At 38.1% G+C, this 27,944-nt stretch overlaps 10 protein-coding genes, 1 non-coding gene and 1 pseudogene across 18 annotated transcripts; 7 read left to right on the top strand and 5 right to left on the bottom strand.

Annotated features, from left to right (window-relative positions):
* The first annotated feature begins 13 nt into the window (after window positions 1-13).
* On the top strand, window positions 14-2,722 carry LOC104740079 (KH domain-containing protein At4g18375). 4 transcript variants are annotated; one of them, XM_010460599.3, is made up of 7 exons: window positions 14-218; window positions 619-670; window positions 749-1,254; window positions 1,342-1,704; window positions 1,796-2,047; window positions 2,134-2,304; window positions 2,405-2,722. In XM_010460599.3, exons 2-7 carry the CDS (start codon window positions 643-645, stop codon window positions 2,438-2,440), a joined length of 1,356 nt encoding a protein of 451 aa, XP_010458901.1. In that variant the 5' UTR covers window positions 14-218; window positions 619-642; the 3' UTR covers window positions 2,441-2,722. The 4 variants fall into 4 exon arrangements, with proteins under 4 accessions (XP_010458901.1, XP_010458899.1, XP_010458902.1 ...); XM_010460600.3 differs by having other exon boundaries at window positions 29-218; window positions 584-670; XM_010460597.3 differs by having other exon boundaries at window positions 619-1,254.
* Window positions 2,723-3,171: 449 nt separating this feature from the next.
* On the bottom strand, window positions 3,172-3,367 carry LOC147927880 (U2 spliceosomal RNA). Its single transcript, XR_015581238.1, has one exon. It is a non-coding gene; the product is annotated as a U2 spliceosomal RNA (small nuclear RNA).
* A 563-nt stretch (window positions 3,368-3,930) lies between these two features.
* On the top strand, window positions 3,931-5,134 carry LOC104740076 (casparian strip membrane protein 6). Its single transcript, XM_010460594.2, has 3 exons — window positions 3,931-4,311; window positions 4,397-4,520; window positions 4,741-5,134. Exons 1-3 carry the CDS (start codon window positions 3,998-4,000, stop codon window positions 4,954-4,956), a joined length of 654 nt encoding a protein of 217 aa, XP_010458896.1. The 5' UTR covers window positions 3,931-3,997; the 3' UTR covers window positions 4,957-5,134.
* Window positions 5,025-6,009, bottom strand: LOC104740077 (photosynthetic NDH subunit of lumenal location 2, chloroplastic). The gene is made up of 2 exons (XM_010460595.3): window positions 5,441-6,009; window positions 5,025-5,225 (listed from the first exon to the last, which is right to left on the bottom strand). Exons 1-2 carry the CDS (start codon window positions 5,918-5,920, stop codon window positions 5,127-5,129), a joined length of 579 nt encoding a protein of 192 aa, XP_010458897.1. The 5' UTR covers window positions 5,921-6,009; the 3' UTR covers window positions 5,025-5,126.
* Window positions 6,010-6,145: 136 nt separating this feature from the next.
* Window positions 6,146-7,963, top strand: LOC104740078 (mitochondrial uncoupling protein 3). The gene is made up of 2 exons (XM_010460596.3): window positions 6,146-6,587; window positions 7,076-7,963. Exons 1-2 carry the CDS (start codon window positions 6,219-6,221, stop codon window positions 7,604-7,606), a joined length of 900 nt encoding a protein of 299 aa, XP_010458898.1. The 5' UTR covers window positions 6,146-6,218; the 3' UTR covers window positions 7,607-7,963.
* Window positions 7,910-9,942, top strand: LOC104740075 (2-oxoglutarate-dependent dioxygenase DAO). 2 transcript variants are annotated; one of them, XM_010460592.3, is made up of 3 exons: window positions 7,910-8,266; window positions 8,662-9,085; window positions 9,174-9,942. In XM_010460592.3, the coding sequence occupies exons 2-3, from the start codon at window positions 8,742-8,744 to the stop codon at window positions 9,751-9,753; spliced, it is 924 nt and encodes a 307-aa protein (XP_010458894.1). In that variant the 5' UTR covers window positions 7,910-8,266; window positions 8,662-8,741; the 3' UTR covers window positions 9,754-9,942. The 2 variants fall into 2 exon arrangements, with proteins under 2 accessions (XP_010458894.1, XP_010458895.1); XM_010460593.3 differs by having other exon boundaries at window positions 8,060-8,266; window positions 8,739-9,085.
* Window positions 9,943-10,793: 851 nt separating this feature from the next.
* LOC104740074 (2-oxoglutarate-dependent dioxygenase DAO) lies at window positions 10,794-14,060 on the top strand. The gene is made up of 4 exons (XM_010460586.3): window positions 10,794-11,748; window positions 12,557-13,010; window positions 13,143-13,464; window positions 13,549-14,060. Exons 2-4 carry the CDS (start codon window positions 12,664-12,666, stop codon window positions 13,816-13,818), a joined length of 939 nt encoding a protein of 312 aa, XP_010458888.2. The 5' UTR covers window positions 10,794-11,748; window positions 12,557-12,663; the 3' UTR covers window positions 13,819-14,060.
* A 536-nt stretch (window positions 14,061-14,596) lies between these two features.
* On the bottom strand, window positions 14,597-16,604 carry LOC104740073 (putative fucosyltransferase 9). 2 transcript variants are annotated; one of them, XM_087483070.1, is made up of 2 exons: window positions 16,265-16,604; window positions 14,597-16,169 (listed from the first exon to the last, which is right to left on the bottom strand). In XM_087483070.1, the coding sequence occupies exons 1-2, from the start codon at window positions 16,371-16,373 to the stop codon at window positions 14,734-14,736; spliced, it is 1,545 nt and encodes a 514-aa protein (XP_087339196.1). In that variant the 5' UTR covers window positions 16,374-16,604; the 3' UTR covers window positions 14,597-14,733. The 2 variants fall into 2 exon arrangements, with proteins under 2 accessions (XP_087339196.1, XP_087339197.1); XM_087483071.1 differs by having other exon boundaries at window positions 14,631-16,153; window positions 16,189-16,483.
* A 199-nt stretch (window positions 16,605-16,803) lies between these two features.
* LOC104740071 (putative fucosyltransferase 8) lies at window positions 16,804-18,730 on the bottom strand. Its single transcript, XM_010460584.3, is given in 3 exon segments — window positions 16,804-18,430; window positions 18,432-18,483; window positions 18,565-18,730. Coding segments are annotated over 3 exon segments (1,542 nt in total). The 5' UTR covers window positions 18,665-18,730; the 3' UTR covers window positions 16,804-17,040.
* A 214-nt stretch (window positions 18,731-18,944) lies between these two features.
* LOC104740068 (putative pentatricopeptide repeat-containing protein At1g13800 pseudogene) lies at window positions 18,945-21,642 on the top strand (annotated as a pseudogene). Its single transcript, XR_015580597.1, has one exon. The product of XR_015580597.1 is annotated as a putative pentatricopeptide repeat-containing protein At1g13800 pseudogene (transcript).
* Window positions 21,643-21,700: 58 nt separating this feature from the next.
* LOC104740069 (calcium-transporting ATPase 3, endoplasmic reticulum-type-like) lies at window positions 21,701-24,621 on the top strand. Its single transcript, XM_087485924.1, has 11 exons — window positions 21,701-21,739; window positions 21,968-22,026; window positions 22,157-22,238; window positions 22,438-22,492; window positions 22,575-22,660; window positions 22,811-22,959; window positions 23,169-23,274; window positions 23,386-23,415; window positions 23,644-23,689; window positions 23,816-24,292; window positions 24,371-24,621. The coding sequence occupies exons 1-10, from the start codon at window positions 21,701-21,703 to the stop codon at window positions 23,878-23,880; spliced, it is 717 nt and encodes a 238-aa protein (XP_087342050.1). The 3' UTR covers window positions 23,881-24,292; window positions 24,371-24,621.
* On the bottom strand, window positions 24,593-27,733 carry LOC104740070 (fucosyltransferase 6). Of its 2 annotated transcripts, XM_087485722.1 has the most exons (3): window positions 27,557-27,733; window positions 26,304-26,448; window positions 24,593-26,217 (listed from the first exon to the last, which is right to left on the bottom strand). In XM_087485722.1, exons 1-3 carry the CDS (start codon window positions 27,626-27,628, stop codon window positions 24,767-24,769), a joined length of 1,668 nt encoding a protein of 555 aa, XP_087341848.1. In that variant the 5' UTR covers window positions 27,629-27,733; the 3' UTR covers window positions 24,593-24,766. The 2 variants fall into 2 exon arrangements, with proteins under 2 accessions (XP_087341848.1, XP_010458885.1); XM_010460583.3 differs by lacking the exon at window positions 27,557-27,733 and having other exon boundaries at window positions 26,304-26,651.
* Window positions 27,734-27,944: the final 211 nt, after the last annotated feature.

Below are 27,944 nucleotides of genomic sequence, written 5' to 3'. Positions count from 1 at the left end.
TAAAAAGCCACCTGTTTTGTTAATCAGAGATATTATTTTAATAATATTAAGACGTTAGCCCCAAAAACTTCTATTTCTTTCTACTCTGCTTTCAAACCCCATAAAAGCCAAAAAAAAAAACATTGAAGCAAGAAGTGCCAAGAGAAGCGGTCACATTTTCCGGTTAAATAAACAGATCGACTAGGTGAAAGCTCCGATCATCGACCCTTTCTTTTCCGGTAAGCATTGCATGTTCTGTAGCTCTGAATTCATTAAAATGTTAAACAATCGAGTTCATCTCAAAATGTTGTTTTTTTTTGGTCGGACGGTGACGTGTCAATGGATCTTGATCGGCTTGTGTTCGTATTGTTTCTTTCGTAACTCAATTTTGCATAAAGAGATATAATCTGGGGACAGATTTTGACCTAATCTCTGTTTCTTGAGTAATTTTAGCATAGTTGACCGACGAAGTCAAGATTGTTTTTTATCTCAAAGTTTGGCTCTTTGGTTTCTAACTAGAGATGTCTATTGTGTTGTTGCCAAGATCTGATCTTTCTAAGTTGAATGTTTTAGAATGAATACTCACCAACTCTGTTTTGTGTAGTTCATGATATAGACTAATGATCATATTTTCACCAGCTTCCCCTGCGGCATTGTTGAAAAATGGCTAGTACACTGAGGAACATTCATGGTAAGAGATCTAATTTGCAATCTGAGTTTACTGGAAATGGAGGAAGTAAGAGAAGAAATCTTCATGATCATGATACAGATAACAATGTCATTGGGTCAGACGACACTGTGTATCGTTTCTTGTGCCCTGTGAAAAAGACTGGGAGCATTATAGGCAAAGGCGGTGAGATCGCGAAGCAGATAAGGTCTGACACTAAATCAAACATGAGGATAAACGAGGCTTTGCCCGGCTGTGATGAGCGTGTTGTTACCATATACTCCACTAATGAGGAGTTGAATCGTTTTGGAGATGAGGGAGAGCTTGTTTGTCCTGCTTTGGATGCTCTTTTCAAGGTTTATGACATGGTTGTGGCGGACTTTGATGATAATAATGATGATGACGATGATGATGATGATGATGAACTTAGCAAGAAGCAAACGGTTACTGTGAGGATGCTTGTGCCATCAGACCAGATTGGTTGTGTTATTGGGAAAGGAGGGCAAGTAATCCAGAATCTGCGTAACGACACCAATGCTCAGATTCGTGTCATCAAAGATCATCTACCCTCTTGTGCTTTGGCTTTGAGTCATGATGAGCTTCTTCAGGTGAGATGATACAATCCATTCACAAGTCTAAACGAATTTGAATTATAAATTAGCTCTCATCAGTGTGTTGTGTTGGTTTATTTTCAGATAATTGGAGAACCTTTGGTAGTTAGAGAAGCTCTTTATCAAGTAGCTTCACTGCTTCATGATAACCCCTCACGGTTTCAACACTTGCTCCTGCCATCTTCAAGTACCATGCATCAACCTGGTGCGATGTTAATGTCTGCAGCACTAACGAGCTCTCACAGAAACTACGCTGTGCATAGAGATATAACAGATGCTAGGGAGTTTTGTGTTTGCTTCATCTGTCCATCTGAAAACGTTGGAGGTGTTATTGGAAAAGGTGGTGGTTTCATTAATCAGATCAGGCAAGAAACTGGTGCAACGATTAGAGTCAATACCTCAGAAACTGATGATGATGATTGCATCATTTTCATATCATCAAAAGAGGTAATGCAATATCTCTTATCTATATGTTATCTCATACAAAGATTATTTCATATTTAAATATCTTTGACAGAGTTTTCTTGTGTGTATATAGTTCTACGAAGACCAGTCTCCTGCGGTGAATGCAGCGATACGGTTACAACATCGGTGCAGTGAGAAAGTGGGTAAAGATGCGAATGATTTAGCAATCTCCACTCGTTTACTTGTGTCGAGTTCCCAAATAGGGTGTCTCATTGGAAAAGGTGGAGCTGTTATATCCGAGATGAGGAGTGTAACAAGAGCTAATATCAAAATTCTTCAAAAAGATGTACCAAAAATAGCACGCGAAGATGAAGAGATGGTTCAGGTGATTAGAACACTTATCTGGATTGTGTTCTGATCTTCTTTTTGTGGTGTAAAAACTAAGTCAATGTTTGTTTTCTCTGTGTTCAGATTACAGGAAATCCTGATGCCGCTATGAAAGCACTGACGCAAGTAATCTTGAGACTAAGAGCTAACTCTTTCGACATGGATCATGGACTTTTCTTGTTACCAACATCTCTTCCATATACCGAAAGTTCGAACAAATCCAAGTACGCCAAACGTGATGACTACACTAAACTGGTATGTACTGGTCCACAAGATTTGAGGATTATTCAATGTTGTATGCATCATTCAATCTAGACATTCCACTAAAGTATATGATTTTTTTTTTAATTTGCAGAATTCGAATTCCAAGAGAAGAAACAATGTTTCTTAGAAAGGAAAGATTGAAGAGTGTGTTCATCAGTTTCAGGAACTTCTATGTTGATGCAGTTTTAATACACAAAATGAATGTTTTACTTGTAGAAAGAAGAAAGTTGTCTATGCGAGATGTAAACAAGAGGGTGTGTTTTCATCTTTTTCTTTTTCTTTTTAGTTTTTACATTCGGTAAACTGTTTGAATTCTCAAAAGTGTTTTGTCATTTCTACTTTTAGTAACCAACATGTCACTATCTATTGTATTACATTAAAGAAACTACCTGCCAATATCTCTTTAATCTTTTTATGTGTTTGAGATTGATGTATGAACCATCTTGTTTTTATTCCAGGATGTGTTGCTTTGTCACGCAGGAATTGCATTGTATGAAGGCCTCATTATGAGGCTATGAGCATATTCCACTTTACTGTTTCTCACAGTGTCTGTGTCACACACTACTTGTTTTGTCGTTTGCTTCCAGCTTTTTCTGTCTTTGTGAATCACATATGTATCTTCTGTTTTGAAACACACTAAAAGTTTTTGCTCTGTTTTGAAACAAATAGAGCTTGAGCTTCAAAATCTTCCATTGGTTAGCAGTTAGCACAGATATGTCGATGTGGGACAAAGTTACAGTTATAATTTCATTGACAATACAAAGTTACAGTTATAATTTTACTGACTGTATTGTCAAACTCGGTACTCTTGGCTTAACAATGGAAAAACGAATTTAAGAAAATTGGACTGATGAAGTGATGGGATGAGCCAGGCCCTTGCAATAGTGCAAGGCATGGGCGACTCGCGAAAGCCCAGATAGCAAGCTATCTTAACGGACCTTCTCCCTTAAAAAATAGAGTTAATATCGTGTGAACCGATGGCCCACATATCAGATATTAAACTGATAAGAACAGATACTACACTTGATCTTAGCCAAAAGGCCGAGAAAGGTATGATTTGCAAGTTGAGCTTAGCGTCCTTTATATACTACACAAGATTGACTATCGCTTCTATAACTCGTCGATGTGGGACATTTTCAAAAGAAGCACTTGCCTCGTCTTTAAACAATAACGCCTATAAAAGACAAAACAGTCCTTCCAGTTTATGTGCTCGATTTTTGTGTCTGAATTTCTCTGGTTTTTCTTACCTTTGGAACTTTGCTCTCGTATCACTGGTTCAAGCTCTGTCTCTACGATCGAATACTTTCATCAATCTCAGAAAAATCACAGTCAAAATTAATAAAGACTTCAGAGTTTCTAGCTTTGGATAATTAGCTAAGGACATGAATATGATGCCAAAAAGAGAGTTCATATTGGTTTTTGTTGGATGTAACAAAATTAGAGCAGGTATGCTAAACACAAGATAACAAATAAATCTTTGCTCATTATATGTCCTCAGCAAAAAACCTAAATTCTCTGTCTTTATATGAATTCTACACTTAATTATGCTTTTACATTTTTTTATTTTTTTCTTCACTATAATCAGCTATTTCAAAGTCTTAACCACTTCTTGAATTGTCCTCACTGTGAAGATTTCTATAAGTATTCAGACCCTTTTTGTGTAGTAAACAGTCACAGAGCAAAAATGGAAGAAGCAAAGCATATTGAAGCTGGGGAAGCACAACGGATCGAAGCAGGGGAAGCAAAGCATATTCAAGCTAGGGAAGCACAAGGGACTGAAGCTGGGGAAAGTTCAAGATCATCTAGGAAAGTTATTACTTTTGAGCCAAAGTTGGTTATAAACAAAGGAATATCGGTTCTTGGATTCATTCTGCGGTTATTTGCTGTTTTTGGAACAATAGGAAGCGCACTCGCCATGGGAACAACACATGAATCTGTTGTCTCTTTGAGCCAGCTCGTACTTCTAAAAGCTAAATACAGCGACTTACCAACCCTCATGTAAAAGATTGAAAAAGATCAATATCGATTAATCAAGAACTGATTGTGTACATATATAACAATATTGCTCTGCTCTGCTTCATAGGTTTTTCGTGGTTGCCAACGCGATTGCTGGTGGATATTTGGTTCTTTCTCTACCCGTGTGTATCTTTCATATCTTCAGTACTAAAGCTAAAACATCAAGAATCATCTTGCTCGTCATCGACACGGTAAACCTCTCCCTCTCTTTTTTTTTTTTGTAGTTCCTCTTCTCTAAATTTGCACCTACTTTTCATGATTTAGTGTATGTACATGGTGAAAAGTTATAACAAAGAAATCCAACTAAAAATTGACCTAAGAAAACTTCCATTTCAATGAAATAACTTTATGTCTAACGAGGTGATAACTCAAAATGTTGCGATTTCTTGTCTCTCTCTATATAACAATTAGGTGATGTTGGCTCTGGTGAGCTCTGGCGCATCAGCAGCAACTGCGACCGTGTATTTAGCTCACGAGGGCAACACAACCGCTAATTGGCCACCTATATGCCAGCAATTTGACAAATTCTGCGAACGCATCTCGGGATCTCTCATCGGTTCTTTCGGAGCATTGATCTTGCTCATGCTTATTGTTATCAATTCTGCTATCTCCCTCTCACGCCACTAAGATATCTATGCACATATGTATATCGATCTGATTTTGCATAGAAACCACGATGTAATGTGTCTTGCATCTACACTAATTTAAGGTCTTTAAATTTATATCCAATGTAATGTCATATATAAAGAGTTCAGAAATTTCTTTATGAAGAGATAGATATATACAATACAACTGGATTAAGCAAGAAGCTCCACTACGTTGTCTATGGACTTCAATGTCTTCTCGTAGTAGAGATACGACTCGTACACCTTTGGCGTCCGTACGTAATAATCCAACTATTGCATCAAAAACATTAATTAAGAATATATTATTACGTATTGATCAAAGATTCAAGATATGAAAATGTGAAAATATTTGATTATCATTTTAATTACATTTTGCAAGTTGATGGTACATATTTTTGTTATATACTTTTAATGTTACTTCTATACATAATATTATAATACTAATTCTGTTTTTAAAGAAGGATCATTAATTGATTAACTAATACCTCACTCATGTTTTCGACAAGCTGGTTTGCGGCCTGAACGTAATCATTGCGGCGACTCTCCGGCAAGATGTTCATGGCGTTGGTGAGATCCTGAGACAGATAAGCCTGTTTCAATCTTATGTAGAATATAACGTACCTCCACGACATGTGGTCCAACATCTCCCTCATGCCTCTCAATCCTTCAGCCGTCTGTTTTATACGCGCAGCCGCATCCTCAGGCGATAGCCCCGGCATAAAATATTTCTCTTTAATGAATGACCTCGTCCCCCATTTCTCCTGTGCTAACGCTGATGACGTGATGGCAGCGCCGCCGATGGTAGTGAATGTTATAAGCGAAGTCAGCAGTGTTCTCCGGCGAGTGAAAATATCTTGTTGGGATTCTCCGGCGCAGCATACGACGGAGAATGGTGGGTTTACACGACGACGGTAATTTGGCCGGAGGAGGAGATACGGTGGCGGCGTGGTCGTGAAGGAGCTCATTTTTATTGTTACTATTATATTTTTCTCTTCTGTTATTTTTTTTAGAAGGATAGGAAATGGGAGGAGCTCAAAACTATTGTCTACTTGAAAAATCATAATGCTTGCCACGTCGGTCTTTCATATTTTGCCACGTCGGATGTTATCTCTAAAGTTTTGTATTTTAGAAAAATTATTAAAACGACGTCGTCAAGTATACTGAAATATTAATGTTACCAAAACGATGTCGTATTTATTTTTGGGTAATTAAACTCTGTGATCATGTGATGATGCACATTGAGTTCAGTTTAGTCCGGTGAAAATGGAGCGGAGCCGAGTGGCCGGAGAATCGCCGACCGGAACGAGGATCCTGCTTGCGTCACTATCTGCGATGGTCGCAGAGTCAGTTACGTTTCCGATTGATCTCACAAAGACCAGAATGCAGCTCCATGGTGCGCACCGGATTGGCGCTATCGGAGTCGTATCGGAGATTGCGAGGAAGGAAGGAGTGCTTGGTCTCTACAAAGGTCTGTCTCCGGCGATTATGAGACATCTGTTCTATACGCCTATCAGAATCATCGGTTACGAGAATCTGAAAGGATTCATCGTCAGATCTGAAGCTAACCACGGCGAGTCTCTTCCTCTCGCCACAAAAGCTCTCCTCGGAGGATTTTCTGGTGTTATAGCTCAGGTAACGGTGCTTCTTCATCTGTAAATCTTTAGAGTCTTCTATTGACTTTTACGCTAGTTTGGGTTAACCGACTTTGAATTGAACTATTGATCTCTATGTTTAGTTGCCATTGAAGATGCTATGTAGAAGACGGTATTGAGAAGGGGACTTTGTCAAAGGTTTCTTGATTTTTAGGTGTTTCTGTGCTTAGTGTAATTTCAGAGTTAGCTGCTACTTTAGGTTGGTTTGAAGATGAGAGAATCCATTGAGATTTAAATGTTGGATTGCTCAGTCAGTGTGTTTCATATATCCTTAATCGAAATGATTTGCTTGCTTGTTTTCTGCTACTTGTTACAATTAAGTTCCCTCAGTTCAGTGATTACCAATGGAGACTTGAAGTTCTATTGCGGCCTTGAAATGTGGCTATCTTCTAGAATTGACCATTGGGTGTTATCTATTGTACACCAAACTAAAAATGCTTCTTATTGTGTTTCATACTAGAAATGCAGGTAGTGGCTAGCCCAGCTGATTTGGTTAAAGTGAGAATGCAAGCAGATGGTAGATTGGTGAGCCAAGGCCTGAAACCGAGATACTCAGGACCAATCGAAGCTTTCACCAAAATCCTACAGTCAGACGGAGTAATAGGGCTATGGAAAGGTGTTCTCCCAAACATCCAGAGAGCATTCCTAGTTAATATGGGAGAGCTAGCTTGTTATGATCACGCCAAACACTTTGTCATCGATAAAAAGATCTCTGAGGATAACATTTACGCGCACACTCTTGCTTCTATAATGTCGGGTCTTGCTTCTACAACTTTGAGTTGTCCGGCTGATGTGGTGAAGACAAGGATGATGAGTCAAGGTGAGAAAGCTGTGTATAGAAATTCTTACGACTGTTTGGTGAAGACTGTTAAGTTTGAAGGAGTAAGAGCTTTGTGGAAAGGTTTCTTTCCCACATGGACAAGGCTTGGACCGTGGCAGTTCGTGTTTTGGGTCTCTTATGAGAAGTTTAGACAACTAGCAGGAATCTCTTCCTTCTAGACCTTTGAAACTGGAAAACAAATATCAGATTTGGGTTTCTTAGTCTTCTTACACATCTTGTAAGAAATTTGAGAAGTAGCATCAATCCTGATATGGTAAGAAGAGTATACCAAAATTTGGGCTCTAATTAGTAGGCTCAGATATTTATCTTCGAGTTTTCAAATTGATATTTTTTTCCTTTTTTCTTTTGTTCTCGGCAATTATTATATTTCATAAAATGCATGAATTTAATATAAATTGCAATTTGTAAAAGAAAATTGTTATGTTGACACATATTTATGTCCAACAAAATATTGAATTTATGTATGTTCTTTGAGATTTTTGTTCATGTATAAAGTAGAAAGGAATATTTGCGTATATACATTGTATTTACTATTTATTAGTTTTTGAATTGGATGAATTCAGATTCAGAGTATATTTAGATTCTTTTTCCTTTCTTAAAACATTTTCTTTGTCTATTAGTATTTATCATATCAAAGAAGATATCTGAGGGACAAAACATAACTCTGTGGACGTCAGCAGAAAAGTCTCTGTAGATCCAATTTCCTCAAGTTCGTTTCCGTTCTTCTGTCTTAATAGTCACTCTGACTCTACGCTTCGTCTAATTATCTTCTCGAGAAAATCTAGAGACAGTAAAAAGTTCCCCGACGATATTAAAAGGTACTCTTTTTTAGTTCTGAAAAACTCTTCTGAAGAGAATCAAATTTAGACGTAATTGATGTTTACCCAGAATAAGCAATCACATTCTGTTATGTTTAGCCTAATTTTATAGTGGGTTTTTCTTCAATTTAGATGTAAATTTATTTTCTCTGATGACTATTTTAGCTGTCTGAATCGTCACGTTATAGATCACTAGCCAATTTAAGATACAAAAGTTTCGTACTTTCTTTTTTTCTTCCTCTGATTCGTTGGGAACTTGGATGTAGGTCTTTTTCGAAATTCAGACTTCTTTAGTGTTTTGATCAGAGTTGGTGGAACTAATTTTATACACTGATCTCATCGATGACGGCACTCTCTAGTCTCTAATGATGTTTTGTTTTTTTCTCTTTCTCTAGATCATTGGCCTTAGGTTGTTGTGTTGACTGTTGAGTAGAGAAAGACTTCTATTTGTTTTTGAACCTCCCTGTTGAAGGTAATGGCGGAACTAAATGGAGTCATGCCGACCATAGACTTAGGAGAGGTTTCTGATAAGATTTTGAATCAGAAAATCCGTGAAGCGAGTGAGAGATGGGGATGTTTTAGGGTGATCAACCATGGGGTTTCATTGTCTTTGATGTCTGAGATGAAGAAGACTGTTATTGATCTCTTTGAGCGTCCATACGAGGTGAAACTGCGTAACACCAATGTGTTACTAGGTAGTGGTTACAGGGCTCCAAATGAAACCAATCCTTACTATGAAGCACTAGGCCTCTATGACATGTCTTCTCCTCAAGCTGTCAATACCTTTTGTGACCAACTCGAAGCTTCTTCAGAACAAAGGTTAGTTTCTTTTTGTCTTTGGTTTAAAAAAAAGGGTTTTTGTGATGGAACATTGATTTATGTCTTGATGGAACTTTGGAGTTTGCAGGGAGATTATGGTCAAGTATGCAAAAGCTATCAATGGTCTTGCAACGGATTTAGTGAGGAGGTTGGCAGAGAGTTACGGGCTGGTTGAGAATGACTTCTTCAAAGGATGGCCAAGCCAGTTTCGGATTAACAAATATCATTTTAAACCCGAAGCGGTCGGGAAGCTCGGTGTGCAGTTACACACGGATTCCGGGTTCTTGACCATTCTTCAAGATGATGAAAATGTTGGTGGACTTGAAGCTATGGACAGTTCTTCAGGAAAGTTTTTCCCCATAGACCCGTTGCCAAACACGCTTGCTATCAACCTCGGTGACATGGCTACGATATGGAGCAATGGAAGATTGTGCAATGTGAAGCATAGAGTGCAATGCAAAGAAGCAACAATGAGGTATTCTATCGCCTCCTTCTTATTGGGACCAATGGATACAGAATTGGAACCTCCATGTGAGTTTGTGGATGCAGAACATCCGAGACTATACAAGCCTATTAGTCACGAAGGGGTACGAAATATTAGAATGACTAAGAAATTGCATGATGGAGAAGCTCTCAAGCTTATCACCTATGAAGAGTTAGATAATTGACCTGGCTACAGGGCATTGTAAGATGGTTGCGTTATGGAATTAGAAAACTGCAGATTATTGTCAAAGTCCCTAGGAATGAGAAATAAAGATGTATTTTATTGTTTTATTTGTGGTTCGAAAATAAAGATGTATACCTATTGGATTGTTGCACAATATATGAAATTTTAACCTTTAGTTCTCTGGATGCAATACTACTCTTGATCTTCTAACAAAGAGAAGAATTTTTTTTTATAAATCACATTCAGTGTCTGTAGAGTTGTTATATTAAAAGATTGGAGTCCGGAAGTAAATAGCCTCGTTTTGTCCAAATCGCCACTTGTACTTGAACTATTGGTAGATTATTCCAATTGTAGATTTAAATAAAAAAAATTATTTAGTTATCACAAAACTATTGGTAGATTGATCCACTTGTAGATTGAAATTATTATATACTACCGGCATAATTTTGCTTATTGTGTTCTTGAGTTGGCACAATTTATGCAAGAATTATTGGGGTGCAACTTGAAGAGTAGTTCGATATCTAACATGCACAGAAGGCAGATGCATGCACCCTCCTTGGTGCCGGTGGCTGTAGATCCGCCCATGTCGCCACATGTATCTCAAACCACTATATTATATGTCTATCAGTCTATGTATACCAGTATCACTAGACTTCATCAGTTTGGTCGATTTAATTTATCTACTTTTGAGTCATTTGGAAAAAATAAGCCAAAGACAGAAAATATTAATTTAGAAAGTTATATCGGTAGACTTGAGTGGTTTGTATATACATGCATACTTGATACTTGCATCACTATCCAAATTACAATTTGCATGTATGTATGTATGTTTTTTAGCAATTTTTTTTTTTTTGAAACTAAAAAAGAAAGTATCAAATTTAGTTACCTCACATTTTAGTACCAATTCCATGAACTGAGCTCTTATGGAATTGGAAACTTAAATTTTTGATCTTTATGATCAGCAAAATTATGCCGGTGGTCGATAATAAATTTCACGTGAAAAGATCTGTGCAAACTGCAAAGGCATCGACGTAAGTTTTTTTTTTTTTTTTGGTGAAATGTTAAATTTATACCAAATAAAAAAGGTTACATTATACAATGAAACCAAAAAAATATGACCGAGCTCTTAACAGGGAGAGCGCTGGAACAACAACAAAAGTTTTTTTTTTTCCTTTGTCTTACAAAAAAAAGAGCTTTACCACACTTAGAGTGGACTATAAATACAACCAAAGTAGTATTCAAGGAGAGAGATGGTAGCGTCTGTACCCTCCGGCGAGAAGGAGATGAGACGGCTGCGCATAGTTCGGTCGATCTGGATCTTAACAGAGCCAATCGAGGTTGGATCAGCAGAGAATATTATGCGGTTTCTCTCCTTCCAAATCATATAAACTATGACTTGTAAGAGGAGTTTAAGGATCTTACTCGCAAAACGCGGCGATGTGGATTGAGTAGCCATGACCCATGAGGCGGCGGCTTGGAGGGAGGTAGGAGGGTGAGGTCGAACCCTCCCCGCAAGCCCCACCCACAGTGCTCTTGAGTAGTCACACTCGAAGAACAGATGGTCATGGGAGTCTAAACCTGAAGAACAGAGCACACATTGAGGAGGGACACTCATTCCCCATTGACGCAGTCGATCTCTTGTTCTAAGCCTGCGCAATGTTGCCAGCCAGTGAATGAAGGAGAATCTAGGGACAGCCTCTTTGAACCAGACTACTTTGTACCACGAGACAACAGGGGAGGGCTCGCGGATTTGCAACCAGGTACCTTTGCAGGAGAATTTGTCCGTGAAAGAACCTGACGAAGTCCTCCATAAGTACCAGTCAGATCCTCTTGATTGTGACGGAGGATTGATAGCGAATATACAGAATTGGCCAGTTGGGACTTTTATAACTTTTTTTGCCTCGAATGAGCCATCCCTTTCCCAATACATCTACTCATTTGTTTTCTCGAGAAAATCAAGAGACAGCAACATCCCCGACGAAATTCCTTAATTAAGGTACTCTTTTATTTTTGAAAACCTCTTTAAAACTCACTAATAATTATCACTCTCTAAAAATTACTCCATTTAGTTTTTAATTTCTATACAAGTATACAACCATTGGACTAAGTAGGGTTTTGCGTTGACTTGTGCATGCATATTAGTTAAATAATCTAATTATACGTAGTCCGCCAGATATACGACTGTAAGACCATGTATATTGTATACTGTTATATGTGAAATGTAATCAAATAATTAATTGAAGGGCGGCCTTTAAGATAAGTCAGAGGATAATGGAAACAAGGCTCCATGGACATGTCCCTAAGGACCCTAACACATATGGTGTGCAAGATCTATGCGGTTGTTGAGAATCCAATACTTAAATCGGCCTTAGATCTTGAGCTACGTAACCAAATCTCTGGTCAGACTTTTATTTATTGCATACTCAAGAGATATACATCTCAGCAAGCGTCTTATAAAACTCTTTTGACCAAAAAATTTTAGAGAAAGAGTAAGAACTCTCTGTTTCCAAACAATCTATCTTCACCCTCACACTATCTAGATATAAACGTGTCTCACGTTTTTGATTTTTTTTGGCAATTCCACGTGACCCACGCTTTAGCTTCATCAACCCTTTTTAGATATATATATATATATATATATATATATATATATATATATTAGGTTTTTCATATAGTTGTTTCTTCCTCTTCGTTCAAATGTCTTAATTTGTTGAAATATGGTACCGATGATCAATTTGATCAATTATGAGAGAGAGAGAACGTTTTTGTCTAATTACATCATTAGTTGCGTCATTCTCTCGTAGGATGGTCTTCTTTATAACATTGGACAAAGGTTGTGTTTGAAAGTACCAACATCCTACTTTTCAACTTCCTTCGTACCAAGAAGATCTCGGAGAAAAGACCATAATCAATGGCGGATTTCAGTGGAGTCATCATTCCAGTTATAGACTTGAAATATGTTTCTGATAAGTGTTTGAATCAGAAAATCCGTGAAGCAAGTGAGGAATGGGGATGTTTCATGGTGACAAACCATGGAGTTCCACTGTCTTTGATGGCTGAGATGAAGAAGAGTGTTAGAGATCTCCATGAACTTCCATGTGAGGTGAAAAGACGAAACATCGATGTGATACTAGGAACCGGTTACAAGCCTCGAAGTGATTCGAATCCGTTGTATGAATCATTTGGTCTTTTTGACATGGCATCTCCTCAAGCTGTCAATCACTTTTGTGACCAACTTGATGCCTCTACGGATCAAAGGTTTCTCCTGTTCACCTTTTCATTTATATATATCGTTGTTATTGATTGCACATTTGGTCCGGCCGGTTAGATCAAAAGGCCACCCAAAGTTATTGTGATGGAACTTTGAGTTTTATATTTTGGTTGTTTCAGGGAGATTATGCTTACGTATGGAAAAGCTATTGATGGTCTTGCAAGGGATCTAGCAAGGAGATTAGGGGAGAGTTACGGAGTAAAGGATCCACATTTCTTTAGAGGATGGCCGAGTCAGTTTCGGATGAACAAATATCATTTTAAACCGGAAACAGTTGGAAGACTTGGTGTGTCTTTACACACAGATCCTGGTTTCTTGACCATTCTCCAAGGTGATGAGGATGTTGGTGGGTTTGAAGTCATGGAAAACTATTCAGGATCTTTTGTCCCCGTAAGCACGTTGCCGAACACGCTTCTTGTCAACCTTGGTGACATGGCTACGGTGAGTACTTCAAAAATGTGTTACGTTGAATCTAATAAACCCATGAAATTAAACACAAGTCTTGTTGGTTTTTTTCTCTGACAGATTTGGAGCAATGGGAGGTTGTGCAATGTGAAGCACAGAGTGAAATGCATAGACGCAAAAGTAAGGATTTCTATATCCTCATTCCTATTAGGACCAGTGGATAGTGATCTCGAAGCACCGGATGAGTTTGTGGATGCTGATCATCCAAGACTATACAAGCCTATCAACGACGTAGGGCTAAAAAAGATTAGACTGAGCAAGGATCTGCATGCAGGCGAATCTCTCAAGTTTATAACCATAAAAGACGTAAACGACTCAATGATATATTAAGGCGGCTGCATGTAACATGAACTGTCATCAAATATTGTTTTTACCTTTCCCTAGTAAGACAAATAAAAGATGCATCGTCATCATATATAATTTTGTTGCTTAGTAATTATGTTATTTATTTTGTTTAAAGTTTTATTGTATACTAATAATTATGGGAAAGATTAAAGAAGATGTTAAATATATATTCATACAAATATAGTTTTAAGGCTGGGCCATGCATTCACAATGACAGACTATATTCATTCAAATGTTTCACCATTGAAGAGTGGATATGATTTTCAGATCATATCATAAAATCATAGCCTTAAAAACTCTCTCTCAAATTACGTACATAAAGATAATCATTCACACCGAGAATTGGGTACAATATTAAATTAATTTAAGTTTGTGGAAAATATAAAAGCTAATCAATAGATTAGGGGCTTATTTGCAATTATTTAGAAATAAAGTAGGATGGAGGATACTGAATTAACGTGTGCTAGTCACGTGCTCATCTCTCTAGTTGTGGGAAAATAGCGAGAAGTGACTCGCGATCTGACTCACTGATTTTGCAAATCGTCGTCGCGTCAGTGAAACTAATTAGTCGGCAATCTCACCGAGATCAGAGAGAAATCGAAATACGGCGATGTAAGATACCATCTCACCATTGTTGCGTAGCTGAAGTTACATAAATTTAGGGCAACGACGGAAGATGGAGAGTAACAGTTACAAATTCTCTACGAAAAAACCCTATAAATCTTCTGGGTAGATTCAGAGATGTGACGAGAAACAGCTTTAAGTTTAGGTGTTCTTGATATGTTAGTTTGTTGTGATATCTAAATTCAGGTATCAGTTTCTCTCTTTGTGTACAAGATACAAAGCCAAAGCCAATGGATGAACATAACAAAAGAAGATGAAGCGAGCGAAGCGTTACTATCAAAATTCATCTGAGACATCAACTAGCTTAAGGCCAGTGGTCCAATCCTCACAATACCTAACAAAAGGGGAGATTTTGATTGTCTTGGCTTGACAACCATGGAGAGGAGCTCTAAGAAAACAAGGCTCCATCGACATGGCCCTAACACATGGTGGATCAGGAGCTATGCGGTTCCTTGGTTCGTAGAGTATCCATGGCTTTAATCCTCCTAGACCTTGAGCTACGTATCCAAAGGTAGACCTTGTGCTCGTGACAAGTTTATCAGTTAAGCTTAGGAGGTAGATTTCGGCAAGCGCCTTTTGGTCATGAACCTTCTTGTCTGTTTGTTGAACCTTTTCTCCACTTGGCTGATAAACTTCAATGATCTCTCCTGACCAATTTGGTCTTTCCAAAAACATGTTCTGTAGTTTATCAGAGTACTCTGGATGCAGAGATGTTACCAGCACAGCTTTAAGCTTTGTGCTTGTTGATGATGTGTTGTTAGTGACTTGTGATTCTGGTGTGGCCAATTCAGGCAGAAGTTTCTCTCTTTGTGTACAGGATAGGATCTGATCCATCACGTGCTGGAAATATCCAGCGGGTTTGCTAAAGACTCGTATTTGAATCCCAAGTCTCTCGTCTGCTCTAGATAAGTAAGCATTGTATGACCTAGTGATCATACCCCAAACTTGGTTTGTTGGGTGAAAAAGATACCGAGCCAAATGATGAAAGACGGTATCTTTCTGTGGGAATAGCTTAATGAGTTCGTCTTGGAAACTTGGGATCAACCATAGAGATGGAACAAAGTAAAGGTTGGATTTGACGACAAGCCAGGGGACTTTGCCAAGGAATGCTTGATCTCCTTCACAGAAGAACATTTTATCATGATCCCTGGAGTCATGGAAAATGTCAAGATAAAGATGTGACGGTATTGTGGTTGAGTTAATGGCATGATTCTTCAACATTGTTCCGTAACAACGCGAGTGTTTCCGGTTGAAGCTATCTAACTGATTCGTCAATGGAAAATCTAGAGGAAGTAGCCAGGAAGTTTCTGGAAAAGGCTCGCAGAAGAGGTCAGGAATATCATTCAGTTGGTCAACGAGCACGACTCTCTCTGTCAAGAGAGCATAGAGGAAGACAGAGACCAGAGAAAGCATTCTGTTTTCCAGCCCAAACATAGGCATCCACACTACATAACGACATTCATGATCACCAAAGCTTCTTACATCGTTGTGACCAAGCTGCTCTGTAGCTCTCTTGTAAGCCTTTGTGCCAGGACCGCAATGCTTGTGAAGTATCTCGTAACTTCTAAGCTTAGCAACAAGGTATTTCGATGGTTTGTATGGTGAAGGTCTGCGCAAAGACGGCTGATGATACCTACTCAAGCAAGATTTCTCATCAAACTCTGTGGCAAGAAGCCCTCCCAGCAGTTTATCATCACTCGGTTGTTTAAAACCTTTTTTTAAGAAGTTGACAGAAAGAAAAGATGAGTGAGATTTTTGTTTCTGCTGAAGTAAATTAACCCATAAAAAAGATGAATGGTCTTGTTACCTGCAGTGAATGTAAAATCAGACTTGTGGCGGTTGAAGATGTTGGAGGATGATAGTAGTAGCACCAAGCTAACTACTAAGCACGTGGTGATTGTTATCGTTAACTTCATACCGGAGAGATCCTGATTGAGATGTTTTCTTCCTGTTTTCCACTTTGTTGCATGTATGATGTTAATACTGATTATGGTTTGAGGATGAAAGAGATGGAAATGAAATATGTTATGAGACTATCAAGAGGTGAAGGAAATGAAAACTAATAGATAAGGTTTGCTTCTAATTATCTTCCTAATATATATCTTAAATACTACAAAAAGATATTTCTTAGTGAGAAATTGAAAACCTCTAATCATATAAGTTTATTACATGCCATATATTATGTTTAGTTATTCTTATTTTTTCTTAAACAAATCTTAATTTGAGAAAAAAATAAACAAATTTTAATAATACTAAAACTGTTTTGAAAGAGAATCTCACAATTTATGATTCAATAATATGTTTCCATAGTACTTTTTGTAAGTAACTGTTTTCAAAATAGTGACATACTCTCAATTATTAACTTTATATTTATGGAATAAAATATGCAAATTTGTGTTGAATAAAAATACAAAATTAAAACATAAGTAGATGATAATTAATACAGCAAAGGTTAAAATTATTATAAAGTAGCTACCATAAAACAAAAATTAATAAATTAAAAAGAAACTTTGGTGAGGATGCTAAGTTTTTAAAGGCATCTGAAATGAATCGAATTCAAAATACTCCGTGAAGGTCTGTCCGTCAGAGAGTCCCGTGATCTGCGGGATCAACTAGCTTAAGGCCTGTGATCCGATCCTCACAATACTTAACAAAAGGGGTGGTCTTCACTTTCTTAGCTTGACAACCATAGAGTGGAGCTCTAAGGAAACATGGCTCCATTGACACGGCTCGAACACATGGTGGATCAGGAGTTGTGTGGTTCTTTGGCTTGTAGAGTATCCATGCCTTTAATCCTCCAAGACCTTGAGCAACGTATCCGAACGTAGATGAGTCGCTCGTGACAATGTAGTCCATTAAACTTAGAAGATATATCTCAGCGAGTGCCTTTTGGTCGTGAAGCTTCTTGTCTGTTTGCTGATACATTTCTTGGCTTGGTTGGTAAACTTGTATCATGTCTCCTGTTGAACTCGGACCTTCCCAGTAAATACTCCTTAGTTTCTCCGAGTACTCTGGGTAAAGAGATGTGACAAGAACAGCTTTGTGTTTTGGGCTTCTTGATGTATTAGTGATACCTAGTGGTTCTGAAGCAAACACTTCAGGTAACAGTTTCTCTCTTTGTGTACAAGCTAGGATTTGGCTCATGACGTGCTGGAAATATCCAGCGGGCTTGCTAAACACTCGTACTTGAATCCCGAGTCTCTCGTCTGCTCTTGATAAATAAGCATTAGAGGATCTTGTGATCATACCCCAAACCTGGTTTGTGGGGTGAATTAGATAGCGAGCCAGATGGTGAAAGACGGTTTCTTTCTGTGGGAATAGCTTGCTTAGTTCGGTTTGGAAGCTAGGGATCAACCATAAAGATGGAATGAAGTAAAGGTTTGTGTTGAAGACCAACCAGGGGACTTGCCTGATGAGACTTTGATCTCTTTCACAAAAGAACATCTTATCATGGTCCTCGTAATCGTGAATAAGATAGAAACAAAGGTACGAGGGGATGATGCTTTCTATCGTAGTGGAGTTAATGGCATGACTCTTCAACATTGTCCCATAACAACGCGAATCTTCCTTGTTGAAGCTATCTAGCTGATCTGTGAGTGGGAAATCCAGAGGGAGTAGCCAGGAAGTACCAGGAAAAGGCTCACAGAAGAGATCACTTATGTCCTTGCGTTGGTCAACAAGCATGACTCTCTCAGTCAAGAGAGCGTAGAGGAAGACAGAGGCAAGAGTAAGTATTCTGTTTCCAAGCCCGTAAACAGCAATCCACACAATGTATCTGCATTCACCAACAGATTTGCTTGAATAATTCTCATCACCATTATGACGACCAAGATTCTCTATTGCTTTCTTGTAAGCTTTTGTGCCTGGACCGCAACGCTTGTGAAGCATCTCATAGCTTCTAAGCTTAGAGACAAGATATTTGGATGGTTTGTATGGCGAAGGCTTGCGATAAAAGGAAGACTGATGTCTACTCAAGCTCTTCAGTAGGCAGCCCTCCTAACAGTTTATCCCTCGGTTTTCCGGAACCTATTACAGGAACATGAAGTATACTTAAGTCAAAGGAGCATTTCTTGAATAAACAAGACCAAAAAAGATGAATGATGTTACCATTGGTTGTAGCATTATGAAACTGGTGGTTGAAGATGCTGAAGAATGATAGTAACATCAATGACCAAAATAGTAAGAAATTGATTATCATGAGCCTCATCTTCAAGTGATTTCAAAGGCTTGAATGTGATTATTTTTGTTAAAAAATCTTAGTACTTTCATTATTCATAGTATGGCTGGAGACAACATTGATGGTGAAGCGTCTTGTCTCTTTGATAATGCACTCTGATCTGTCATAGGGTGTGGGACTGGATCTGGAAGTGAAGTGACCTGCCTGCTTCTTTGGCCGTACAATCTTGATCTTGAACCCGGTACAATTTAGTGGCACCACCGGTTTAACTTATTTCGATTTGATTTGATTTTTTAAAAAAGATTTGGAATCGGTTCGGTTTTGGTTAATATACACTATCATGTTAAAACCTCAATCGTCGTCGGTGAAAAAACCGCCAGTTGTACTTTTCCGGCTGCCACAGGATCGGGAAACGTCTAATGCGGGTTTTTCTGATTCCGTTACTCTCGCTTGTGAGAGGATTGATTCGTAAAGCACCCTCTTCGCGATTCTACGTGGTTCCTGCAGCACTTGACCGGACGAACCCTTCAATCTCACACTCAGAGCAAGTGAAAGAAGGTAACTTTGATTGTGATGTGTTGGAGTTGAATGAAATTGAGGTTCTTCGGGTTTTAAATACTATGAAAGATGATCCTTTTCTTGCTTTGTCGTTTCTTAAACGAATTGAAGGAAATGGGTCTCTGCCTAGTCTCCAAGCTTATGCAGCTGTGATCAGAATCGTCTGTGGTTGTGGTTTGGATCAGAAGTTGGATCCTTTTTTTGTGGAACTCATTAGAAAAGGAGATGAGGGACGCGGTTTCACTGTCATGGATTTGTTTAACGCCATTGGAGAAGCAGAAGAGGAGGGAGAAAAGTCATTGCTGTTGTTGAGCAGCCTCTCCAGTGCCTTTGTTAAAGCCTACGCTAATCTTGAGATGTTTGACGAAGCTATCGATATATTTTTCCAGGCTAGTCCCTTAGGATGTGGTCCAGATATAAAGGCATTGAATTTGATGATGAACCGTATGATTGCTTCTGGAAAAAACAGTATGGCGATGGCTAGTTTCTTGCAAATAGAGCGGCTGGGTTTGGATGCGGATGCGCATAGTTATGTGCTTATGGTTCAAGCTTTGCATAGAAACGAGGATATAAAAGGACTAGAGAAGTTTCTTAGAAGACTCTTTGACTCTGAGACGAGGAAGCCTTGCCTGTTTTATATAACTTTCATCGAAGGACTCTGTTTAAATAAGATGTCAGGTATAGCTTATCTTCTACTCCAACTACTGAGGGAAGCAAATATTCTGGTGGATAAGAGTGATCTTGGAATTTCATATCACAGAGTGGTCCGTGGTTTGTGTAAAGAGATGAATATAGAAGATGCTGAAAAAGTTGTTCTTGACATGGAGGAACTTGGGATTGATCCGCATGTCTATGTTTACTCTGCTATAATTGAGGGACATCGCAAGAATATGAATATACCTAAAGCTTTGGATGTTTTTTGTAAAATGATGGAGAAAAATGTAAGAATAAATCGTGTGATTGTAAGCTCAGTCCTTCAGTGCATTTGTCAGATGGGAAAGTTCTCTGAAGCTTGTTTTTGGTTTGAAAAGTTTAGAGAGATGAACATCTCTCTTGATAGGGTTTGCTACAATGTCGCATTTGATGCTTTGGGAAAGCTTGGCAAAGTAGAAGAAGCTATTGAGTTGTTTCGAGAAATGACGGGTAAAGGAATAGCTCCTGACGTCATCAACTACACGACTTTGATAGGTGGTTGCTGTCTACAAGGTAAATGTTCTGAGGCCTCTCATTTGATGACTGAAATAGAGTCAACAGGTAAAACACCTGATATTATTATATATAATGTACTTGCCGGTGGATTAGCTAGGAATGACCTTGCAGAAAAGGCATGTGAAACTCTAAAACGGATGGAAGATCGTGGTGTAAACCCCACTTCCGTTACACACAGCATGGTCATTGAAGGCTTCTTTGCTGCTGGTAGAATAGACAAGGCTGAAGCTTTCTATAAGAGTTTGGAACATCGATCTCGGGAAAACGATGTAAGTATGGTAAAAGGTTATGTTGAAGCTGGCTGGCTTGATCAGGCCTATGAAAGATTCATTACATTAGAATTCCCTCTTCCCAAGAGTGTGTATTTTACTCTATTCACTAGTCTTTGCGCCCAGAAGGATTATATCAGCAAAGCTCAAGACTTACTGGATAGAATGTGGGAACTTGGAGTCGAACCTGAAAAGAGCATGTATGGAAGGTTAATTGGTGCTTGGTGTCGAGTTAATAATGTGAGAAAAGCCCGGCAGTTTTTTAAAATATTAGTTACTAAAGAGATTATCCCTGATTTGTTCACTTACACAAACATGATTAACACCTATTGCCGGTTAAATGAGCTGAAGCAAGCCAATGCTCTTTTTCAAGACATGAAGAGGAAAAATGTTAAACCTGATGTGGTAACATACACAGTTTTACTCAATAGCATTTCAGAGGTGGATGTGAAGATGGAAATGGAAGCCTCTAATGTTAACCAGACGTTGTCTACTACACGGTTTTGATTGATCAGCAGTGCAAGATTCAGGATCTTCAAAAGGCGGAAAGGATCTTTGTTGAAATGATAGATAGTGGATTGAAGCCTGATGCTATGCCTTACACAGCACTAATAGCTTGTTGTTTTAGGAATGGGTCTGTACATAAGGCGGTCACACTCATGCAAGAGATGTCGGAAAAGAAGATTGAGCCAACTGAAGCTTCCGTGTTTATAGTTCACTATGCTAGAATAATGGCCAAGATACTTCGTTGAAGATGATCCAAAAATTTATGAAGAGAGCTTATATCTAAAAGGTCTAAGCGATAGAGTTTTATGGTTATTGCAATTGAAACGAAAATATAGTGAATAAGTTTCTGGTTATTGCTTGTGCTATAGTAGTGATACAATGCAATGCGACTGCAGACTAGTTAAGCTACTAATACTGGACTGTTCCTTTTTTTCAATAAACTGGCTTACCAAGGGTTCATATTTCCATGCTGCGTTTAACATAATTTTTCTCACATTGCTTTGATTTCTAGAGTGCTTCGGATATGGTTTTGGCTGATGATAATTTTGCTTCAATTGTCGCGGTATGTTTGCTTCCTTATGTTTTTCTTAGAGTTTTACCTTTGTGCTTGATTCTGGCATACACTTCAGATATTCATATATCACATCTATTAAATTATGCAAATCTTAGTTGACCACCCTTCTCCCCAGTCTGATATAAATTATCGCTTCTTGATAGGCTGTTGCAGAAGCAAGGGCTATATATAATAACACGAAGCAATTCATTAGATACATGATCTCTTCAAATATAGGGGAAGTGGTCTGTAAATTTGTTGCAGCTGTACTGGGAATCCCTGATACCCTGGCACCTGTGAGTTTGTTTGGCGTGGAAGTAGCTTCTGTAGTCTTTATTTCGTCAGTCCAATTGCATCACTTTGTGATAGTCCTTTACTGTTATTAAGCTTTTCTACGTCTATGATTGTTATGGAAAACAATTGTAGGTTCAACTTCTTTGGATTGTCTGCCACTGCCATTGGCTTTAACAAACAAGATTCCGATGTTGTGAAGGCAAAACCTCGAAAGGTAGCGGTTTTATGATGCTTTTCATCTCTCTTTGGCCGTTACAAATATTATGGATTTTAGTGATGATGGTGCGTAGGCTTTGTCATTTAACACGAAGAAGAAATTTAGAACTTCTCAATTGTCTGCTTGTAGTGTGCCTTTCTTTCCACTACTCAGACCTTTTTTCTTCATTATTGTTCTGACGGTTGTTGAATTCTAGGTTGGTGAAGCAGTGGTCACTGGGTGGTTATTCTTCCGCTATTTGGTTATCGGAGGTAAGTTAAATTTTTTGGCTCTGTTACTTATCTTAATCATCTGGGCGACCTATCTGCCTGATTTGTTTTTCTTTCTTTACAGTTTATGTTGGCCTGGCAACTGTTGCTGGCTTTATATGGTGGTTTGTTTACTCTGATGGTGGTCCCAAACTGACTTACAGTGAACTGGTTAGGTTTATCTCCAGCTAGATCTTTCAGATTATTTCATCATTCATGTGTGTCAACCTCCACATTTTCGAAGTTGTTTCTCAAAGTTGCTGATCGAACGATTCATATCCAACGTTATTATCTCTTATAGAATGAATGATCTCATTTCAGATGAACTTTGAAACGTGTGAACTTAGAGAGACAACTTATCCCTGCAGCATATTTGAGGATCGGCATCCATCTACTGTGGCTATGACAGTACTTGTTGTTGTCGAGATGTTTAATGCTCTAAATAACCTCAGCGAAAATCAATCCCTTCTGTGAGCGTAGCTTATTCTTTCTTTCCTTCTTTCCTTGTTATCGACTTATTTCTGTTATGATTCGCTAGCATCATATAATGTACTGCATTAGGGATTCTTAACTATGCTACACAATATAATCCCATTGTATAGACTATAAGTTGTGGAGTGTCATCCACGAACAAACATTGGATTAGGCAACTTTAAGTAAAAAAGCTATGTGATTGCAGGGTTATAACCCCAAGGAGTAATTTATGGCTTGTTGGTTCAATTATCCTGACGATGCTTCTGCACATGCTAATATTATATGTTCATCCACTGACAGTCTTATTTTCTGTGAGTTTCTCCTCCTCCGACAACCTTGTACAAAAACTGGCGTACCTGTTTTCTTCTTTTCATTCTCATGTTCACTTCTTTATATCGGTCACACCTTTGTCCTGGGCCTAGTGGACTGCCGTTCTGTATCTTTCGTTTCCTGTAAGTTTTTTTCACTTTTTTCTTATTCTAAATAGTCTAGTAGAACTCCTTAAAAAACCCTCACGCTGGAATCGAACATTACCACCTTAGTTCTCTCATATGGATGCAAATTTGTTAAGGAAAAGCGTGACAGTGGGCGGATCTCTCAGCTATGAGATAATATTTGTAGAAGAAACTAAATTCCTAAAAAAAGATTAGTTCATTTGAATATTTCTGTAAAAACTGCAGGTAATCATCATCGATGAGCTTCTGAAGTTCCTCTCTAGAAATACTGGTAACGCTTACTATGCTTTTTCAGCAGTTTTTAAGACCGCATATCGTTTCAACTGAATTAAAAGTGGAGGAACCGCAAATCAGATGTTGTGATAGTAGTCCTGACTCTGATGTGTTCTTAATGTAGGCATGAGATTCAGGTTCAGATTGAGGAAGGCTGATTTACTCCCCAAGGACCGGCGTGACAAGTAGGATAAGAAAATAAGAGATGGTTTTTTCTTCAACCGTTATACATAGTTTTTTGGCTGTATAGATACAACAGCCCACAGAGAAGGGAATCTTTGGAGACTGTAATGCAATCCAAAAAAGCTCCAACACCATAAACCATAAAACTCTATCCAAAAAAAACGGTTACAGGTATTAAGAATAGAGTTCTTTATCAGTTGAAGACATTTAGTTCTGCATCACCGTAAATGAGGATATGAGCTCTCTGTTCATGTCAATGCACTTCTTCTTCGGGGATAATAAAAGGACCAAGATGGGACCGCTGCGTTTCGCCGTTTCCTATGGAGCTTGAGAACAGAGGAACCATAAAAGTAGAAACTTTGCTCATCGCAGAGCATCTCCCCCTAGAGAATTAACCAGTTCTATGTTTTAACATTTGGTAAATGATGTTTTTGATTCTTACACTTTTGAATGTGAGAAGATTTTGATTCCTAATACACAACACTACATGATGCAGGGATTCAGGTAAGCACGATAAAATCACCAAGAAGGACGAGATATCAGAAGCTCTGAAACAGAGGATTTTCAAAGGTGGCTGACACCCAGAAAACCTCACGAGGATGTAAACGACAGAGCCTTGATTCGTAAGTAAATGTAAATGTTCTTAAAATTGTTTCTGTGAATTAACATATTAATACAGAGGATGTAACTGTAAACTGTAAAGTGTTAAGATATTCCATTAAGCATTCAAACATAATTCCTTTTTTATTTGTGTATAATATAATTATTGACGACTCTAAAAAGAAAGATAAAAACTTTGATTGTTACATTACATACAATCAGAAGAATTCATCAAAAGATTCTCTGTTTAAGTAACTCACAATCCAATAGAAGCAGCTATGGTAACTAATATCTATAACTCATCAAATAACTTAAGCCCATCGTTCCCACGATCCTCACAATGCCTTACAAAAGGAACTACCTTCCCTGAGTCTGTTCCCCAATCGGCTTCACATCCATGAGACGGAGGAGTAAGGTGACAAGGGTCCATCGACGTGGATCGAATACACGGTGGATTAGGAGCTGTTGGACCTGTTGGCTGATAGAGTAACCATGGCTTTAACCCTCCAAGACTATGAGCAACATATCCAAATGTAGACCTTGCGCTTGTGACAACGTTATCAGTTAGACTTAGAAGATACATCTCGGCGAGAGCCTTTTGGTCGTGAAGCTTCTTGTCTGTTTGTTGAACCCTTTCTCCACTTGGCTGATAAACTTCAATTATCTCTCCTGTTGAAGTCGGTCTTTCCCAATACATGTTCTTTAAGTTGTCAGAGTACTCTGGATACAAAGATGTGACAAGAACAGCCTTAAGTTTCTGTCTTTTCGATATATTGACTTTTGGCTCTTCTTGTGCAGCTGCCTCAGGTAAGAGTTTCTCTCTTTGTACACAAGAGACAACCTGATCCATAACATGTTGGAAGTATCCAGGTCGATCACTGAAGATCCGTACTTGAATCCCGAGAGTCTCGTCTGCTCTTGATAAGTAAGCATTGTAGGATCTTGTGATCAAGCCCCAAACTTGGTTCGTGGGATGAAAAAGATACCTAGCCAGATGGTGAAAGACAGCTTCTTTCTGCGGGAACATCTTCATTAGTTCGGTTTGGAAAGTTGGATTCAACCACAGAGAAGGAACAAAGTAGACATTGGCTTTGACAATCAACCAAGGGACTTGGTCGACTAAAGACTGATCCTTTTGGCAGAAGAACATCTTGTCATTGTCCCTTGAATCATGAAGAATGTGAAGATACAGATGCGGAGGGATTAAAGTCGAGTTGATGGCATGATTGTTCAACATTGTTCCGTAACAACGAGAGTATCTCATGTTGTAGCCGTTGATCTGTTTCATCAATGGGAATTCAAGAGGAAGCAACCATGAGGTACCTGGAAACGGCTCGCAGAAGAGATCACTTATATCTTTGCTTTGATCAACAAGAACGACTCTCTCAGTCAACATAGCGTAGAGGAAGACAGAGGCAAGAGTAAGTATTCTGTTCCCAAGACCGTAAACCGCAACCCACACGATGTATCTGCACTCACCAACAGATTTGTTTGCATAATTCTCATCATCATGACCAAGAATCTCTGTTGCTTTCTTGTAAGCATCTGTGCCTGGACCGCAACGCTTGTGAAGCTTCTCGTAGTTTCTAAGCTTAGAGATGAGGTACTCAGAAGGCTTGTACGGTGAAGGCTTGCGGTACAACAAAGATTGTTGATACCTACTCTGGCAAGAACCTTCATCGAAATCTGCGGTTAAAAGCCCTCCGATCAGCTTATCCCTCGGTGTTTCGGATTCCTTTGAATCTGTTAACAAGAACTATAAAGTCAAAAAGGGTAATTCTCTCTAGTTTACGTACACAAAAAGAAAGAGATGGATGGGTTTTATTTACCGTTGGATGTAGCAACAAGAAGCTGGCTGTTGAAGTTGGTTGAGGATGATAACAACATTATAGACCAAATTAGTAAGCCACTAATGATGACAGTTAGCAGAATCTTCATCTTCGAACCCAGAGTCCTGATAACTTCGCCGGAGATCTGAAATTTTTGATACATGTTGACTTAACGAGTTTGATCAGTTATAACTAAGAGATGATTCAAAAAGAGTTATATATCTAGCGTGAGTTCAACTTCTGATTATTAACTAAAGGTGAAGAAACAATGTCGTAATCTGTATAATATACTAAGTGTTTTGAATATTCTAATAGGTCATTGTTAAGTTGTGACAATCAACGAACTTCGTAACGTGACTCCACATTTGTTTAATATTTATATATAAAAAAAAAGTCTTTGATCTTCGATTTATGTGACTCATCAAGCTTTGTTGTATTATAAGTTTTATCAACGAAGGAATTGGCCAATAAAGGAGTTGTTTTGAATACGCAACAAGCCTCATAATGTTGAGAACTTGGAATGAAATCACATGTCACGTATTAGTTTGTGAATTTGACTAATCATATTCTATTCTTCCGTCTATGGAAATAAGTTTAATCAGATCCGGAAGTTCGCGTTGTTGACTACGACGAAGAATAAAGAAAAGTAAACAAATTCGATTTTATTATACAATCAATCTTACTGATTGATAAAGCCAATTCCCTAGCTTCCTAAAACAGCCTAATTTTGTAACTTTTACTCCCTTGATTGATAATTCAACTTTTTAATGTTTAGCTAAGCAAGTCGGGTTTCTTATAGAAAACTTATTGCAACTACTAAACGACTGTTTTTTTTTCCTAATGAAAACGTATGGAATTTGGGGAATTTAGTCAGTCAATTGTTAAAACGTATGGAATTAAATAAGTTGTAACAGCTAAAGTTAAAATTAAGAGATAACAGCCTATCCCCGACCTTTCACTAAACCAAACCAAAACCAATGATTAAACCAGCCTAAACCAAGGAACCAAAATCAACATCAGTTATAGCCACATAAAGGTTTTTTTAGAGGATGAATGTTCCACATATAACTGGAAAACTATGTTGAGGTCACTAATCAAAAGATCGTATTAAGACCACTGGATCATACATAAGATTTATTATTTTATCACATGAAATTTTCTTCATATTTTTGATATACCTAAAATTAAGTATATATTGATGAATGTGTACATAAAATATGAACAGAAAAATTGTATATAAATTTGTAACGTACTTTGCATTGAGTTGATCTTTGACAATGTGTTTGTTCTTTAACATAAGGATCGGACGGTTTTTTGGTGTCCATACTGTTTATCAAACTATAAAAGTCAAAAACACATATAACTTAAGGAATATTCGTGAAGAAAAGGAACACAGTTTTTGAGGTAAAGCAACCAAAGAAGAAATCAAAATCGATCAAGACGAAAGAAGAAACATTAAGAAGAAAAACGAAACAAAGAAGAAGAAGAAAGTGAAAAGAAGATACAAAAGAAAAACAGAGGATTTCGTTTGTTTTTTTCAGCAACAAAGAGAGAGTAATAATATTAAAAAACGTTCATAGGTATAAAAAAAAAAGTGATAAGGTTATGTCTTTATGATTATTTCCATATTTGTGTAGTTTA

The sequence above is a fragment of the Camelina sativa genome, chromosome 14 (genome assembly GCF_030686135.1).
Source record: "Camelina sativa cultivar CO46 ecotype springtype chromosome 14, ASM3068613v1".
Taxonomy (NCBI): domain Eukaryota; kingdom Viridiplantae; phylum Streptophyta; class Magnoliopsida; order Brassicales; family Brassicaceae; genus Camelina; species Camelina sativa.
The sequence above is the reverse complement of the archived record's forward strand: the minus strand, read 5'-3'. Positions and strand labels throughout refer to the sequence as shown.

What these genes read in the sequence shown, in the direction of transcription:
- LOC104740079 (XM_010460597.3), top strand. Translation starts at nt 643, where the DNA reads ATGGCTAGTACACTGAGGAACATTCATGGTAAGAGATCTAATTTGCAA. An exon ending in GTCATGATGAGCTTCTTCAG is followed by an intron (nt 1,255 to 1,341) that starts GTGAGATGATAC and finishes GTTTATTTTCAG; the next exon opens with ATAATTGGAGAACCTTTGGT. An exon ending in GTGATGACTACACTAAACTG is followed by an intron (nt 2,305 to 2,404) that starts GTATGTACTGGT and finishes TTTAATTTGCAG; the next exon opens with AATTCGAATTCCAAGAGAAG.
- LOC104740076 (XM_010460594.2), top strand. Translation starts at nt 3,998, where the DNA reads ATGGAAGAAGCAAAGCATATTGAAGCTGGGGAAGCACAACGGATCGAA. An exon ending in AGCGACTTACCAACCCTCAT is followed by an intron (nt 4,312 to 4,396) that starts GTAAAAGATTGA and finishes TCTGCTTCATAG; the next exon opens with GTTTTTCGTGGTTGCCAACG. An exon ending in TCTTGCTCGTCATCGACACG is followed by an intron (nt 4,521 to 4,740) that starts GTAAACCTCTCC and finishes TATAACAATTAG; the next exon opens with GTGATGTTGGCTCTGGTGAG.
- LOC104740077 (XM_010460595.3), bottom strand. Translation starts at nt 5,920, where the DNA reads ATGAGCTCCTTCACGACCACGCCGCCACCGTATCTCCTCCTCCGGCCA. An exon ending in TTGTCGAAAACATGAGTGAG is followed by an intron (nt 5,226 to 5,440) that starts GTATTAGTTAAT and finishes TTGATGCAATAG; the next exon opens with TTGGATTATTACGTACGGAC.
- LOC104740078 (XM_010460596.3), top strand. Translation starts at nt 6,219, where the DNA reads ATGGAGCGGAGCCGAGTGGCCGGAGAATCGCCGACCGGAACGAGGATC. An exon ending in TTTCTGGTGTTATAGCTCAG is followed by an intron (nt 6,588 to 7,075) that starts GTAACGGTGCTT and finishes CTAGAAATGCAG; the next exon opens with GTAGTGGCTAGCCCAGCTGA.
- LOC104740075 (XM_010460592.3), top strand. Translation starts at nt 8,742, where the DNA reads ATGGCGGAACTAAATGGAGTCATGCCGACCATAGACTTAGGAGAGGTT. An exon ending in GAAGCTTCTTCAGAACAAAG is followed by an intron (nt 9,086 to 9,173) that starts GTTAGTTTCTTT and finishes TGGAGTTTGCAG; the next exon opens with GGAGATTATGGTCAAGTATG.
- LOC104740074 (XM_010460586.3), top strand. Translation starts at nt 12,664, where the DNA reads ATGGCGGATTTCAGTGGAGTCATCATTCCAGTTATAGACTTGAAATAT. An exon ending in GATGCCTCTACGGATCAAAG is followed by an intron (nt 13,011 to 13,142) that starts GTTTCTCCTGTT and finishes TGGTTGTTTCAG; the next exon opens with GGAGATTATGCTTACGTATG. An exon ending in ACCTTGGTGACATGGCTACG is followed by an intron (nt 13,465 to 13,548) that starts GTGAGTACTTCA and finishes TTTCTCTGACAG; the next exon opens with ATTTGGAGCAATGGGAGGTT.
- LOC104740073 (XM_087483071.1), bottom strand. Translation starts at nt 16,373, where the DNA reads ATGAAGTTAACGATAACAATCACCACGTGCTTAGTAGTTAGCTTGGTG. An exon ending in CTCACTCATCTTTTCTTTCT is followed by an intron (nt 16,154 to 16,188) that starts GTCAACTTCTTA and finishes TAAACAACCGAG; the next exon opens with TGATGATAAACTGCTGGGAG.
- LOC104740069 (XM_087485924.1), top strand. Translation starts at nt 21,701, where the DNA reads ATGGTTTTGGCTGATGATAATTTTGCTTCAATTGTCGCG. An exon ending in CACTGACAGTCTTATTTTCT is followed by an intron (nt 23,275 to 23,385) that starts GTGAGTTTCTCC and finishes TCCTGGGCCTAG; the next exon opens with TGGACTGCCGTTCTGTATCT. An exon ending in GTTCCTCTCTAGAAATACTG is followed by an intron (nt 23,690 to 23,815) that starts GTAACGCTTACT and finishes TTCTTAATGTAG; the next exon opens with GCATGAGATTCAGGTTCAGA.
- LOC104740070 (XM_087485722.1), bottom strand. Translation starts at nt 27,628, where the DNA reads ATGGACACCAAAAAACCGTCCGATCCTTATGTTAAAGAACAAACACAT. An exon ending in AAAGATCAACTCAATGCAAA is followed by an intron (nt 26,449 to 27,556) that starts GTACGTTACAAA and finishes CAAAAATTTCAG; the next exon opens with ATCTCCGGCGAAGTTATCAG. An exon ending in TCTTGTTGCTACATCCAACG is followed by an intron (nt 26,218 to 26,303) that starts GTAAATAAAACC and finishes TCTTGTTAACAG; the next exon opens with ATTCAAAGGAATCCGAAACA.